This window comes from Rhinichthys klamathensis, unplaced genomic scaffold (assembly GCF_029890125.1).
Source record: "Rhinichthys klamathensis goyatoka isolate OS25496 unplaced genomic scaffold, OSU_Roscu_1.1 h1tg000084l_1, whole genome shotgun sequence".
NCBI classification, from domain to species: domain Eukaryota; kingdom Metazoa; phylum Chordata; class Actinopteri; order Cypriniformes; family Leuciscidae; genus Rhinichthys; species Rhinichthys klamathensis.
Window position 1 is genome coordinate 120,001 of NW_026606625.1, and position 16,938 is coordinate 136,938.

Consider the following 16,938-nt stretch of genomic DNA (forward strand, 5'->3'; position numbering starts at 1 on the left):
GTCGAAAAGAAATTAATGTTTTTGATGAAAACATTCCAGGATTTTTCTCCATATAATGCACTTTGCTGGGCACCAAACGGTTCAAGGTCCAAATGACCGTTTCAGTGCAAACTGTTCAAAGGGCTTTAAACGACACCAGACGATGAATAAGGGTCTTATCAAGCGAAACGATCGCTCATTTAAAAAATAAATAACAAAGTTTAAGTTTTATAAGCTCAAATGCTCGCCTTGCTCTGTTGTTCTGTGTGACTCTCCTGTTCGAACTCGTTCATCAAAATGAACGAATCTTTTTCGAGTCATTGACTCGTTCATCAAAATGAACGAATCTTTTTTCGAGTCGCAAGGCGAGGATTTGTGCCTATAAAACGTTAACTTTTTTATTTATTTATTGAAATGAGCGATCGTTTCGCTAGATAAGACCCTTATTCATCGTCTGGTATCGTTTAAAGCCCTTTGAAGCTGAACTGAAACGGTCATTTGGACCTTGGACCGTTTGGTGCCCAGCAAAGTGCATTATATGGAGAAAAATCCTGGAATGTTTTCATCAAAAACATTAATTTCTTTTCGACTGAAGAAAGAAAGACATGGACATCTTGGATGACATGGGGGTGAGTAAATTATCAGCAAAAGTTTTTTTAAAGTGAACTAATCCTTTAATTACAAGCTTTTTTTCATTGTTTGGTTGTGTACTTTATTTTATATACAGATGACGATGTATAGTTAAAAGTTGATGATGATATCTAACAATGCACGTACTTCAGAAAATATAACGAAGGCATAACTACTAATTACAATAGTTCATGTTTTTGACACACATTACTTCATACTGTAACATTCGTTTGTTCGTTGTGTCGATTTGAAGTTTGTTTGAAATAACAAACCTGTTCACCCGAAGGAAAACTCGACGAAGTGCTATTAGAAGACGTCCTGTCATAGCTTTTTGGTATATAATGGCTACCGTAGATGCAACGCGCATTTGAAAACGCGAGGCGCTGGAGAGCACAATTCGTTTGAATGCAAAATACAATTTCACCGCTAGATGGGAGTAATTCTTACTTAATATCCCTTTAAAACTGTAAGTTTTCAATATTTCTTAGGTAAAAAAAACTGTAAATATAAAATTGGGTTTTTGAGAGAGAGAAAAAAAACTGTTAATTTGCGTACACTTTAAGTCACATTATATTATTACTAGGGCTGTCAGTTAAACGCGTTATTAGCGGCGTTAACGCAAACCCATTTTAACGGCGTTCATTTTTTTATCGCGAGAGTAACGGTCTTTTTGGCCTAGCAAAACTTTGTAGTTTTTTTCACATGTTTTTGCAACAGGACGGCGTGCGCGGCGCTATGATGAAACCCATTCATTTCAATGGCTTGAGCCGGCGAGGACGTTTTGTTGCTTCGTCGACCAAAGCGCAAGCGGATCTAGCTAGACCGGAAACAAAACAACAGGCACGCCACACACACTCGTTTGGGCTTGCGAGCCGGCCAAATAGTTGGCTAACGTTACGTTTTGAGTGGATGACGAGCGCGAGACGCCGAAATGGATGCCAATAAGATTCTGAATGGAAAGTTTACTTTTAAAAAGTTGCCAAATGGTTCCATTGACAAGACCAAAGTGATCTGTGTGTTTTGTCGTTGTGAACTGAGCTATCATCATCGCAGCACGTCCAGTCTGAAACACCACTGATGATGACCAAGCACACACACACACACACAGACACACACACACAGCTGATGCGAATTCTCCGCCACCTCGTCAATATCAGGACCTCGTTAGTATTTCTTTCACCCTTTTATTGATGGACAGTGTTACATTGTGTGAGAGATTATTTGCTCCAAGTGAGAATGTTAGTGTGAAATTGAACAGTATATGCCAATGTTGTTTTCAATAAAAAACATTTGCACAAAGCAAGCCGATCCACTTTTCCATGTTGATAAGAGCATTAAAATGAGAAAAAAAAGAATGAAAAAAAAAAAAAAAATCAAGAGATATTTAGAATAGATAAAAATGTGCGATTAATCGCGAGTTAACTGACACTAATGCGATTAATCGCGAGTTAACTATGACACTAATGCGATTAATCACGAGTTAGCTATGACATTAATGCGATTAATCACGAGTTAACTGACACTAATGCGATTAATCACGAGTTAACTATGACATTAATGCGATTAATCGCGAGTTAACTGACACTAATGCGATTAATCACGAGTTAACTATGATATTAATGCGATTAATCGCGAGTTAACTACGACACTAATGCGATTAATCGCGAGGTAACTGACATTAATGCGATTAATCACGAGTTAACTATGACATTAATGTGATTAATCGCGAGTTAACTATGACATTAATGTGATTAATCGCGAGTTAACTATGGCAGTAATGTGATTAATCGCGAGTTAACTATGACATTAATGTGATTAATCGTGAGTTAAATATGAGACTAATGCGATTAATCGCAAGTTAACTATGGCACTAATGCGATTAATCGCGAGTTAACTATGACACTAATGTGATTAATCGCGAGCTAACTATGACACTGATGCGATTAATCGCGAGTTAACTATGACATTAATGCGATTAATCGCGAGCTAACTATGACATTAATGCGATTAATCGCGAGTTAACTATGGCATTAATGCGATTAATCGCGAGTTAACTATGACATTAATGTGATTAATCGTGATTAAATATTTTAATCGTTTGACAGCACTAATTATTACATGAACGTAAAATACCAGTAAATAAAGTGAAATGTTTACAAACATAAACATATCTATAGGCTATTTTAGTTTCCCTCACTTCATGACAAATCCTGTAAACTCAACATTATTCAGAACAGAAGAATGAAAAATAAAAGCTATAATCGTCAAGCCAGAACTAATTAATGTAGAGCGGAACTGAGTCGGAAACGGGCGTTGGGCTAGTGAAGCCTCTCACTCCGCATAAATACAGATGTTTACATATTCACTTTTGTTTTACTATTTTTACTACTTTAAATTACACGCAGTTCGGCGAGTTTAAACCCTCTGGTGCTCTTCGCGTGTCGGTCAAAAATTACCGAAAATAATTGTATTATTTAAATTAAATTATTGTACTATATTTTAGTTCGATAATATTTTTTATTTTATATTTTTAGGGTATTTTAATGGTACTAAATTATATTTACGCTGTATTTATAATCCATTTATTCACTTTTTGAGGATAGATTAAATTTCCAGCTTACACTGTGGTAAATCTTGAGCGCTTTAGAGCGACAGACTTCAGTTTGATCTCTTCTCAGAGACGACACATGGAAGATTATTGCTGGAGTGAAAAAATGTGAACTTAAAGTTAAAGGAATTTTACGTTTATTGTTAGGGAAAATGTGCAAAAATACCATTTTTAATTTTTATATGAAATATATATTTTCAAAAACGTTTTATTCTATAAGCCATAAATCTAAACAAGCTGTGCTCTAAATGTGCATCTGATATGTCAGTAAATGAGCGTTCAGTGAGATGTTGTTCGGCTGCAGTACCGAACGCTTCCACTAGAGGACGCTTCCACTAGAGGAAACTCGACTCACATTCGTTTCCAATGCGTCATTTCTGACCGCGAGGAGCACAAGTGGGACTATTGTTTACAGGACTATTTAACCTTTTCGTATCATGTCCATGATTTGTTTTGTGTGTGTTCACACAGCAAGTGCCGAAACCTTTACCAAGTTTCGTACCATTCCGATGAAGACGTGTTAACCCTCTGGGGTCCTTCGGCCCAAATGGACCCGAAGCATTTAAATATATATATTTTTTTAAATCATAGCTTTATCGGAATGGTCCGAAATTTGGTGACTTTGTTTGTACTTGGTGTATGAACACCCCAAAAAATTGGGGACAGGATTTGAATAGTCTAAGTGGTTGTAAAAAAAATAGTCACACTCAGGACCTTCGGGTCCAAATGGACCCGCATATAGGAAATGAATGGGAAATTGGCAAAAATGTGAAAATACAGAATTTTTTTGTGCATACAATCTACAAATCAGCCACGATCCAGAAAAAAAGCACACAACAGTGAAGGGGTGAATCTATAAAACATCAAGAGTGCAAAACAGACACATCCACACACAAACACACTTTTATACACATACACACTAATAAATTTAGATTACACATGGGTTTTGAATTTTTAAAATGCTCAGTTTGTCCACCAGATGGCATCCATCTCATTTCAAAAATTGCTTTCATGAGGCCTAGGCTTGACTCTAAAATGAAATAGCTTAAAAAATATATATATATATATATATATTCTATTATATTCAATGGGGAAAAAATGGGTCATAATTATTGCATTAATATTAATTATAAATCATTTTTATTTTTGAAATTATCTCAAAACACCAAAAAAGAAAAGAAAAAATATTATAAAAAACAAGTAAAAAAAAAAAAGATGATTTTTTAAAAATAAATATTAATCCCACCCTTCCGGCCCATTTGGACCCGAAGGTCCTGAGTATGACTCTGAAATGAAGGACCCCAGAACACCAGAAAGTAGCGTACCCAACTCTGACCCGCATTGTGAAATTCATGTTGTAATCATCCCGTTTAAAAGAAGACGCCGACTTTTTGGGACTTTAGCTTATTCCCCGTATCCCCCAGAGTTAGATAAGTAGGAACTATATTCTCAGATGGCGAAGCACTGCTACTTGGGCGGAGTGATTAGCGCAACGCTCTGAGCGAACTCTCTGCTCCTCACCACGGGCTTCTCAGGCGCTGCGAGCAAATCACTCCGCCCAAGTAGCAGTGCTTCGCCTTCAAATCACAACATGTAAATAGGAAAATGTTGGCGTTATTTTGTCACTTATTGGGAGCAGTATGCTAGCTGGAGCCATTAACTTCCAGTGTTTGTGCTAAGCTAGGCTAGCGGTGGGTGCGTCAGACAGAGATGAGAAGGGTGTGTGTGGACTTATCTAACTCTGGGGGATACGGGGAATAAGCTAAAGTCCCGAAAAGTCAGCGTGTTCCTTTAAAATGTGTTTTTAGGTTCATAATTTCTCCTGAAATCCACCGTATTTGAATTCAGTGATGCTACATTATGGATTTTAACTACTTTAATTACAAGCAGTTCGGCAAGGTTTACAGTAGTGTTTCCGACTCTGAACTGCATCATGTGAAATTAATTTGATTACAACGTATTTTGGGCATATAGTCGGGGAAGTAGTCAAATTCTGTTCAAAATGTGCTTTTCCGCTCATAATTCCTCCTGGAATCCTCCGTGTTGTTATTCAGTGATGATCCATTATGGGTAGACACGCGATTTACCTGGCCAGGTATATAGTAAGCCGCGCCTTGCGAGTTGGGGAAGCTGATTTGCTGCTGGGGAATCATCATCATCTGGGAGGGGCCGGGCTGAAACACGTGTGCGGGGCGTGTCCCGTGGGGGGGAGGGATGGGCCGGGGGGCGGAGCTTGGCTGGACACGCCCAGAAGTGGCGGGTAAAGTGGGCCGACTGGTGTAGTACGGCTGAAACGAGAGAACAACAAAGAAAACTCGACTTTTTAAGACATAAATACTGCAAGCTATGACATCAGCAGATCCAGTGATGATGTCATTTCTAAATCAAAAATCACTGCTTGTGGACACACAACTAATCACAATTCATATTAGGACATATTAAAAAAATAAGTATGTGCCGCAGTAGATAAAATGTTTTTGATATCCTTAAACTTTACTTTCACTCACTCACTCTCACACACACACACACACACACACACACACACACACACACTCACACACTCACTCTCTCTCTCTCTCTCACTCTCTCTCTCTCACACTCTCACACACTCTCTCACTCACTCTCACACACACACACACACACACACACACTCTCTCTCACACTCACTCTCTCACTCTCTCACTCTCTCACTCTCTCACTCTCTCACTCTCTCACTCTCTCACTCTCTCACTCACTCACTCACTCACTCTCTCTCTCTCTCACTCTCTCACTCTCTCTCACTCTCTCACTCTCTCACTCTCTCACTCTCTCACTCTCTCACTCTCTCACTCTCTCACTCTCTCACTCTCTCACTCACTCTCTCACTCTCTCACTCTCTCACTCTCTCACTCTCTCTCACTCTCTCACTCTCTCACTCTCTCACTCGCTCACTCTCTCACATTTAACCTGAGTGACTGATTTTTCCGATTCATCGATGATAATGTAGTTGAATATGCTGTTTAATTTGGAAAAGCCATATTATGAAAGTAAAATGGGGTTTTAACAGCGTTTCACACTGAGTTTAAAGAAAGATTTTAGCAAAGGGGAAATAAATATGTAAGAATTACCTGCAGTGACCTGAATCCTCCCTTCAGCAGCACCAAACACACACACACACACACACACACACACACAGCAGAAGAGCGAGAGAGAGATGAAGAGTGTGTGTTACCCACAGGTACAGAGAGTGGAACAGCAGCATGCAAACAAACTAAGCATTTTAGCACAGTTGAGATGACACAGCAAGAGCCAGAAACACACTCTACACAAGAACACCAGCGCACCAACGCTGGCCAGCGATTCGCTCTGTCTGTCGTCGTAACAAACCTCGACAGGCTGAGAGATGTTGTAAATCAGGTAGCTAGATATTAACTAACTTGCTAAGCAATTTTGTTCTGCTAAGATTCTTGTTGCCAGTGCAATATTTCTCATTTTCTTTTAGTTTAAAATGAGGCACTAAAACTAAAATAAAATTAATATAAACTAAAAAACAAAACTAATAAAAGTGACAAAAATACACAAAATTACTAAAACAAATTAAAATTAAACCAGAAAATTTAAATGTAAATATTCTTACGAATTCTAAATATTAATAAATACTAAAACCTAAATAAATAAAAAAACACTAGTCATATAAAAAAAACTAATAAAAATGACAAAAATACACAACAGAATTACTAAAACTGAAATTATAACTCAATTCAAAACACTAACAAATACACAACAAAACTACTAAAACGAAAATGAAAACGGAAAATATAAAATTATATTTTCTTTATCATTATATTATATATTTATATTTCATTATATATTTTCATTTTGGTTTGTTTTAGTAGTTTTGTTGTGAATATTTTGTAATGTTTATTTGAAAACATTCAAAATATTAGTAAATACTAAACCTTAAATTAATACAGTCAAATAAAAAAGAACAAAAGTACTAAAACTTACACTAAAATGAAAATGAAAAAAGAAAACTAATTTAAAACGCTATAATACACTGAGAATCCCATGCAGAATTCATTCCATGTGACACTGAGGTTTCAGGTCTTGCTCAATGTGTGTGTGTGTGTGTGTCTGTGTGTTAGTACCTGTTGTGGTAAAGCTCTAGGACCTGAGGCAAACTAGAAAGAGAAAGCCACACAGAGGTCAAAGGTCAAGAAACTGAAGCAACACCATCCACAAAAGCTCATTTTCCCAGAAGCACCTCAGTCGCACGAGTCTCACACACAGCGCGAGGTCAGGAGGATGCAGGGCCGAGTGTGTGATATTAACTCGCTGATGATTCCTCGGGCTTGTTCAAGGACTGTTTTCAACAATTATTTAGACAAAACCCCCATGAATCTCAGAAAGTTTCAGTAGGATCCTCATTTTAGCCAAAATCCCTTTCAAGATCTACAATAAGAAAAGTCTAAATACTGAGATTAATGTTGCGATTGCTTGTCATCTTACGACTTGTTGACTTTAAGTTCGATTCATTTATAAAAGACAGTGGCAGTTCTGATAGTTAACTAAAATAAAAAACAAATTATGTTAATAAATAAAATACTGAAAAAATCAAGGCAACATTTTAATTTGTTCTAAAACTAAAATCAAAATAAATAAACAAATTTTACTAAATAAATAAACGAATTTTACAAAATAAACAACAATTTAACTAAATAAATAAACAAATTTTACAAAATAAACAAATGAAATTTACAAAATAAAGAAACGAAATTTACAAAATAAACAAACGAAATTTACAAAATAAACAAACGAATTTTACAAAATAAACAAACGAATTTGACAAAATAAATAAACTAGTTTTACAAAATAAATAAACTAATTTGACAAAATAAATAAACTAATTTGACAAAATAAATAAACTAATTTTACAAAATAAACTAATTTTTACAAAATAAACAAACTAATTTGATAAAATAAATAAACTAATTTGACAAAATAAATAAACTAATTTGACAAAATAAATGAAATAATTTGACTAAATAAATAAACTAGTTTTACAAAATAAATAAAATAATTTGACAAAATAAATAAACTAATTTTACAAAACAAACTAATTTGACAAAATAAATAAACTAATTTGACAAAATAAATAAACTAATTTGACAAAATAAATAAACTAATTTGACTAAATAAATGAACTAATTTGACTAAATAAATAAACTAATTTTACAAGATTTTTCTGGAAGGACTGATTAGCCACACTGAAATGCCAATGGAGAAAAATAATGTGGGAAAGAGACTTCCTGAAGCCCACCTGACCGGACCCACAGTAGATGGGGGTATTTGGGGTGCCGTACCTGTCGGGGTTGGGCTGCAGGGTTCATCTGTGGCGGGGGGGTGCTGTACACCGAAGTACCAGGATAACTGGGCTGAAGAGACACACACACACACACACAAAACATTTAATCATGAGCAGGACTTGATGCTTACTTTCCAACTCAAGGTGCTCCAAAGTGGAAAGATTTAGGAGAGCATAGGGATAGTTCACCCAAAAATGAAAATTACCCCATGATTGACTCACCCCGAAGCCATCATAGGTGTGTATGACTCTTCTTTCAGACGAACACAATCAAAGAGGCATTTAAAAAATGTTCTGGCTCTTCCAAGCTTTATAATGGGAGTTAATGCAGGGCGAGATTTTTGAAGTCCAAAAAAAGTGCATCTGTCCATCATAAAAGTGCATCTGTCCATCATAAAAGTGCATCTATCCATCATAAAAGTGCACATATCCATCATAAAAGTGCATCGGTCCATCATAAAAGTGCATCTATCCATCATAAAAGTGCATCTGTCCATCATAAAAGTGCATCTGTCCATCATAAAAGTGCATCTGTCCATCATAAAAGTGCATCTATCCATCATAAAAGTGCATCTGTCCATCATAAAAGTGCATCTGTCCATCATAAAAGTGCATCTGTCCATCATAAAAGTGCATCTATCCATCATAAAAGTGCATCTATCCATCATAAAAGTGCATCTGTCCATCATAAAAGTGCATCTATCCATCATAAAAGTGCATCTGTCCATCATAAAAGTGCATCTGTCCATGATAAAAGCGCATCTGTGATATCTATGATGGATAGATGCACTTTTATGATGGACAGATGCACTTTTATGATGGATAGATGCACTTTTATGATGGATAGATGCACTTTTATGATGGACAGATGCACTTTTATGATGGATAGATGCACTTTTATGATGGATAGATGCACTTTTATGATGGACAGATGCACTTTTATGATGGACAGATGCACTTTTATGATGGACAGATGCACTTTTATGATGGATAGATGCACTTTTATGATGGACAGATGCACTTTTATGATGGATAGATGCACTTTTATGACGGATAGATGCACTTTTATGATGGATAGATGCACTTTTATGATGGACAGATGCACTTTTATGATGGATAGATGCACTTTTATGATGGATAGATGCACTTTTATGATGGATAGATGCACTTTTATGACGGATAGATGCACTTTTATGATGATAGATGCACTTTTATGACGGATAGATGCACTTTTATGATGGATAGATGCACTTTTATGATGGACAGATGCACTTTTATGATGGATAGATGCACTTTTATGATGGATAGATGCACTTTTATGATGGATAGATGCACTTTTATGATGGACAGATGCACTTTTATGATGGATAGATGCACTTTTATGATGGATAGATGCACTTTTATGATGGATAGATGCACTTTTATGACGGATAGATGCACTTTTATGATGGATAGATGCACTTTTATGATGGACCGATGCACTTTTATGATGGATAGATGCACTTTTATGATGGATAGATGCACTTTTATGATGGATAGATGCACTTTTATGACGGATAGATGCACTTTTATGATGGATAGATGCACTTTTATGACGGATAGATGCACTTTTATGATGGATAGATGCACTTTTATGATGGACAGATGCACTTTTATGATGGATAGATGCACTTTTATGATGGACCGATGCACTTTTATGATGGATAGATGCACTTTTATGATGGACAGATGCACTTTTATGATGGACAGATGCACTTTTATGATGGATAGATGCACTTTTATGATGGATAGATGCACTTTTATGATGGACAGATGCACTTTCATGATGGAGAGATGCATTTTTTTAGGGCTTCAAAATCTCATCCTCCATTATAAAGCTTGGAAGAGCCAGGACATTTATTAATATAACTCTGATTGTGTTCGTCTGAAAGAAGATAGTCATATACACCTATGATGACTTCAGGGAGAGTAAATCATGGGCTAATTTTCATTTTTGGGTGAACTATCCCTTTAAGGGTGCAATGAAAATTTAGTTTTTTTTACTGACAAGCAGACATTTACAAGCAAAATTATTTATTGGAATATATAAAGTACACTAGATTTTTTTCATTATTTATGCTTTAAACTATATTATTTACAGGCTTTGTGGTGCCCTGGACTGCAGTCTGAAGACCACTATATATATATATATATAAAAGATGGGTGTGTTTTACCTGGGGCAGGCCCGGTGAGGGCGCGGGGAGCGGGGCGGAGGGGTGGGGGGGGCCGGAGGGGTGAGGCTGAGGCTGAGGTGCCTTATTCATTTCACCCGGAGCATCTGCATGGAGACGCAGCACCTACTGACAAAACCTAGGAGAGAGAGAGAGAGAGAGAGAGAGAGAGAGAGAGAGAGAGAGAGAGAGAGAGAGAGAGAGAGAGAGAGAGAGAGAGAGAGAGAGAGAGAGAGAGAGAGAGAGAGAGAGAGAGAGAGAGAGAGAGAGAGAGAGAGAGAGAGAGAGAGAGAGAGAGAGAGAGAGAGAGAGAGAGAGACATTCACAGTCGCTTCAAAATCAAGGCTTTATACAGGCTTTAGGCCGTGTGTCCACCAAAGTGTTTTTAGCCAGCTGAAAGCGCTAGCCGACGCTCTCCTGAAGACGCCTAGCTGTGGGCGCTTGAGAGCGTTTTGGCAGCGTTTTTTTCCGTTGAGACGTTTCGTTGCTATGATACAGAATATCCGCAGCACAGTTTACTTGTAACTGATTTCGCAGATAATTTGTTAAATTCTAAAAATGTATTTTTCATCCATGTTGTTCGGTTAGCTCTGCTGGTTGATGTCGTTACAGAAAGAATGTTGTGGCAGTTGGTCGGTGTGGTGTTAGCCCCGCCCCTCCTCCACTGTGATTGGACGGCTGGGTAAAAGTGACAGTGATGAGCGCTGCGGTTTACCCAAAGTTGAACATTTTTCAACTCTCGGCGACCAGTAAAAAACGCCGGGCGCTCGGCGGTCCAGCGTGAAAAAAAAACATTCAGCGCCTTGTTACGCTCATGGCGTTTAAAAAACGCGGCGCTCCCATTGAAAACATACGCCAGCCGCGTGTAAAAACGCTTTGGTGGACACACGGCCTTAAAGGCCCCCTGTAGTCAATCACTTTATCCCTTAAAACTCATCTTTGATCACCAAAATGACATCACAAAATTTCTTTATGCCTTAAAATAGCTTGAATGTAACTCGACACCCTTGCCTCATTTAGTATTCGCGGTTCTATGAATATGCAAATGAGCCCCGCCTCCACTCACTCGCTCAGCTCAGAGATCCACTGGTTGACGATCACACGTTGATCTGATTGGTTACAAGGTCGTTTGTGACGTCAGAAACACCAGCGATTTCAAACCGTGTTTTTGAGACTGTCTTTGGTTCACTGCAGTTTTAAGGAGGAAATACTCAGCAATGCTGTCGACTTATGAACTTTCACATGGTGTGTCTTAAAGCAAATTAAAAACACCACATAAACAACATTAAAAGCTGGATTTACACCACAGGGGGACTTTAATTATGGGTTCAATTCAATTAGTGTTTACAATGTTTAACGCACGTGTCAAAAGTTCTTGAAGCGCTGATTCAGTGTGTGGTTTTTACACGTGATTTCGGGTACACTTTATTTTAAGGTGTCATTGTTACCGTGTAATTATACATGTTGTTAATTAATATCACTCAGTAGTTACATGTACTTACTATAGGGTTAGGGTAGGATTAGGTTGAGGGTTAGTTGCATGTAATTATGCATAATTTACTGTTATTACTATGGTAAGTAAATGCAACATATGTAACAGACACTGTAAAATAAAGTGTTACCGTGATTTCTCGTATCCAACATGGCGAGTTTGGTGCGGGATTATCCGATCAACACTTGGAATACACTAATTACACACTTCACTAATAACACTAAAACACTAATAACACACTCCACCTTTACCACAGCAGATCCAGACCTGAACACATAATCTTCAAACGCTGCATGGTCTCTCCGGAGACAAACACACACTCCTGCTCGAAGACTAACTCACTTCAGAAGTCCCTTAAAACAGGCCTTTGACTATAAAACCCTTGAAATGGCAGAAAAATCACATCTTTAAAAGTTTTGATCAATTTGGGAAGAAAAATCTATTTGCGATTTTTCTTACGAGTGCAATTTAAATCGCATGTTTTTAAAAGAGCTTGAGGTTTGCTGTACTTGTTTATAGGGCTTCACAATCTGGCTAATTATTATTAGAGATACTAAATTTCCAAAACCAATTATTGGCCAATATATCGGCGCATCCCTATATTTATTAAGATTTTTATGATCATTAGATTAGAAGTTACATTTATTAAACAAAATAAGAAATATATTTTACTCTGGGAATATTACTATTGTACTGTGAAATAACAATTGAGTAAAATAATGTGTATATTTGTAAAAAATTTAAATACTAATATTTATGTCTTAAAGCTGCAGTGTGTGATTATAGCATCATCTAGTGGTGAGGTTGTGAATTGCACCCAACAGAAGTTACGGTGGCCGACAGGAAGTGATGTCGTCGTCTGAGACAGCAGAGAGTTAAGCAATGAGCTTTCTTTACAAAGATAAAGTAAGAAATAAGGTTTACTTGATTATTGAATATTATTGTGATTGTTCATCATTGTGTCAGTGTTTTATTGGCTGGCTTTAGCTACAGCTTCTCTGCACGAAGAACAACACCGTGACGAAACGCGTGTGTCCGCTCAGGGCCACCGTAGAAACATGTGGATGTAAGGAGACCCGCGGTGTGTGTGTGTAGAGAGAAATGCTCATCCTCAGCTGATTAAAACATAACGCTTCATTAAGTAAGCTCGTTATACACCACTGAAAACACAGTTATGTGTATGATATTGCATTTCTGTCAACGGATCCTCCTAAATATTACACACTGCACCTTTAATTTCTTCATTTTCAAAAGTTAAACCATCAAGCTTTTCTTTTAAAGGAAAACTAACATAGTGAAATATAATAAGAATTAATTATTTGGTGCTTCTTCAAATTTAGTGCTAAAACTGGAGGTTCAGGATTGGTGAAGTCCTTGTGATGTCATCAGTAGCTCGTTCAGGTCCGGTGACCCGTGAGCTTCCGGTTCTGCAGAACATGTTTATTACTGGGCTTTGTGCATCTGACGTGCGGACGCTTTTGTGAATGAATCAGGACTGCGGCAAGAGACGAGCTGAAGACTCAACTAGTTTATAAGGTTACAGGCGACGCGGCTATCTTTACCAGAGCCAAATATAGAGAGAGGCAAACTGGCACAACTCTCTCACACACACACACACACACAGTACAGTACAAACCTGTCGCTTCTCTCTCTCACACACACACTACAGTACAAACCTGACGCTTCTCTCTCTCACACACACACACACACACACACACACACACACACACACACACACACACACAGTACAAACCTGACGCTTCTCTCACACACACACACACAGTACAGTACAAACCTGTCGCTTCTCTCTCTCTCTCACACACACACACACACACACACACAGAGTACAGTACACACCTGTCGCTTCTCTCACACACACACACCGGGAGTACAGAACAAACCTGACGCTACACACACACAAAGTACAGTACAAAGCTGACATTTCTCTCTCACACACACACACACACACACACACACACACAGAGTACAGTACAAACCTGTCGCTTCATACACACACACACACCGAGAGTACAGTACAAACTTGACGCTACACACACACACACACACACACACAGAGAGAGTACAGTACAAACCTGTCGCTTCTCTCACACACAGTACAAACCTGTCGCTTCTCTCACACACACACACAGACACACACACACACACACACACACACACACAGAGTACAGTACAAACCTGTCGCTTCTCTCACACACACACACAGACACACACACACAGAGTACAGTACAAACCTGTCGCTTCTCTCACACACACACACAGACACACACACACACACACACACACAGAGTACAGTACAAACCTGTCGCTTCTCTCACACACAGAGTACAGTACCTGTCGCTTCTCTCACACACACAGTACAAACCTGTCGCTTCTCTCACTCTCACACACACACACACACACACACACAGAGTACAGTACAAACCTGTCGCTTCTCTCACACACACACACACACACACAAACACACACACACAGAGTACAGTACAAACCTGTCGCTTCTCTCACACACACACACACACACACACACACACACACACACACAGAGTACAGTACAAACCTGTCGCTTCTCTCACACACACACAGTACAAACCTGTCGCTTCTCTCACTCTCTCTCTCTCACACACACACACACACACAGTACAAACCTGTCGCTTCTCTCACTCTCACACACACACACACACACAGAGTACAGTACAAACCTGTCGCTTCTCTCACACACACACACACACACACACACACACACAGAGTACAGTACAAACCTGTCGCTTCTCTCACACACACACACAGTACAAACCTGTCGCTTCTCTCACTCTCTCTCTCTCACACACACACACACACACAGTACAAACCTGTCGCTTCTCTCACACACACACACACAGTACAGTACAAACCTGTCGCTTCTCTCACACACACACACACACACACACACACACACACACACACACACAGAGTACAGTACAAACCTGTCGCTTCTCTCACACACACACACAGTACAAACCTGTCGCTTCTCTCACTCTCTCTCTCACACACACACACACACACACAGAGAGTACAGTACAAACCTGACGCTTCACACACACACTACTAAAGTTCAAACCTGACACTCTCACACAATGTTACGTTCCACATGTGTTTGTGTATTTTTCTGTTGTGGTTTTGTTTCGATTGGTTATTCTTAGGTAGTGCTCATCGGCTGTCCATCAGACACGTGACGTCACGCATCATCAGATCGAACGCTCCACTGGTGTGAAAAGCCCATTGATGAGGAGTGAGGAGATCAGCGCCAGATCTCGGCCCACACCCACGGACGAGCCGCCTGTCCAACCGTGATCACGCTAATGCTAATGCTCGAGCCGCCTGTCCAACCGTGATCACGCTAATGCTAATGCTCGAGCCGCCTGTCCAACCGTGATCACGCTAATGCTAATGCTCGAGCCGCCTGTCCAACCGTGATCACGCTAATGCTAATGCTCGAGCCGCCTGTCCAACCGTGATCACGCTAATGCTCGAGCCGCCTGTCCAACCGTGATCACGCTAATGCTCGAGCCGCCTGTCCAACCGTGATCACGCTAATGCTCGAGCCGCCTGTCCAACCGTGATCACGCTAATGCTCGAGCCGCCTGTCCAACCGTGATCACGCTAATGCACGAGCCACCTGTCCAACCGTGATCATGCTAATGCTCGAGCCGCCTGTCCAACTGTGATCACGCTAATGCTAATGCTCGAGCCGCCTGTCCAACCGTGATCACGCTAATGCTCGAGCCGCCTGTCCAACCGTGATCACGCTAATGCTCGAGCCGCCTGTCCAACCGTGATCATGCTAATGCTAATGCTCGAGCCGCCTGTCCAACCGTGATCACGCTAATGCTAATGCTCGAACTGCCTGTCCAACCGTGATCACGCTAATGCTAATGCTCGAACCGCCTGTCCAACCGTGATCACGCTAATGCTCGAGCCGCCTGTCCAACCGTGATCACGCTAATGCTAGAGCCACCTGTCCAACCGCGATCACGCTAATGCTAATGCTCGAGCCGCCTGTCCAACCGTGATCACGCTAATGCTAATGCTCGAGCCGCCTGTCCAACCGTGATCACGCTAATGCTAATGCTCGAGCCGCCTGTCCAACCGTGATCACGCTAATGCTCGAGCCGCCTGTCCAACCGTGATCACGCTAATGCTCGAACTGCCTGTCCAACCGTGATCACGCTACTGCTAATGCTCGAACCGCCTTGTCCAACCGTGATCACGCTAATGCTCGAGCCGCCTGTCCAACCGTGATCACGCTAATGCTAATGCTAGAGCCACCTGTCCAACCGCGATCACGCTAATGCTCGAGCCGCCTGTCCAACCGTGATCACGCTAATGCTAATGCTCGAGCCCCCTGTCCAACCATGATCACGCTAATGCTAATGCTCGAGCCGCCTGTCCAACCATGATCATGCTAATGCTAATGCAGTGGTTTTGAGATTAACACTCCTTCGGTTTTTGTTGTTGTTGCTGACGTATTATTGCACTGTTCTGAGAGAGCGCACAGTTTCAGTGCTAGTCTAGAGCACTAAACAAATACCGTATTAAGCGCATTGTGTGCGTGCGCTAGAGATGCGCGGATGGGCTATTATTTCATCCGCAACCGCATCACAAAACTCATCATCCGTCC

General features: G+C 39.8%; 1 protein-coding gene across 6 annotated transcripts in view; it reads right to left on the reverse strand.

The window, feature by feature from the left end:
- The window catches only part of LOC130085656 (eukaryotic translation initiation factor 4 gamma 1-like), a 94,940-nt gene that overhangs the window by 69,837 nt on the left and 8,165 nt on the right, over positions 1-16,938 (reverse strand). For 4 of the 6 annotated variants that reach the window (XM_056251547.1, XM_056251543.1, XM_056251545.1 and 1 more), the window contains exons 2-6: positions 10,775-10,910; positions 8,560-8,631; positions 7,345-7,377; positions 6,325-6,345; positions 5,305-5,505 (exon numbers count right to left, since the gene is read on the reverse strand). In XM_056251547.1, coding sequence (XP_056107522.1) covers positions 5,305-5,505; positions 6,325-6,345; positions 7,345-7,377; positions 8,560-8,631; positions 10,775-10,864 — 417 coding nt within the window. In that variant the 5' untranslated portion in view covers positions 10,865-10,910. The remainder of the gene's footprint in view (positions 1-5,304; positions 5,506-6,324; positions 6,346-7,344; positions 7,378-8,559; positions 8,632-10,774; positions 10,911-16,938) is intronic. The other 2 variants (XM_056251546.1, XM_056251548.1) reach the window with 2 other exon arrangements.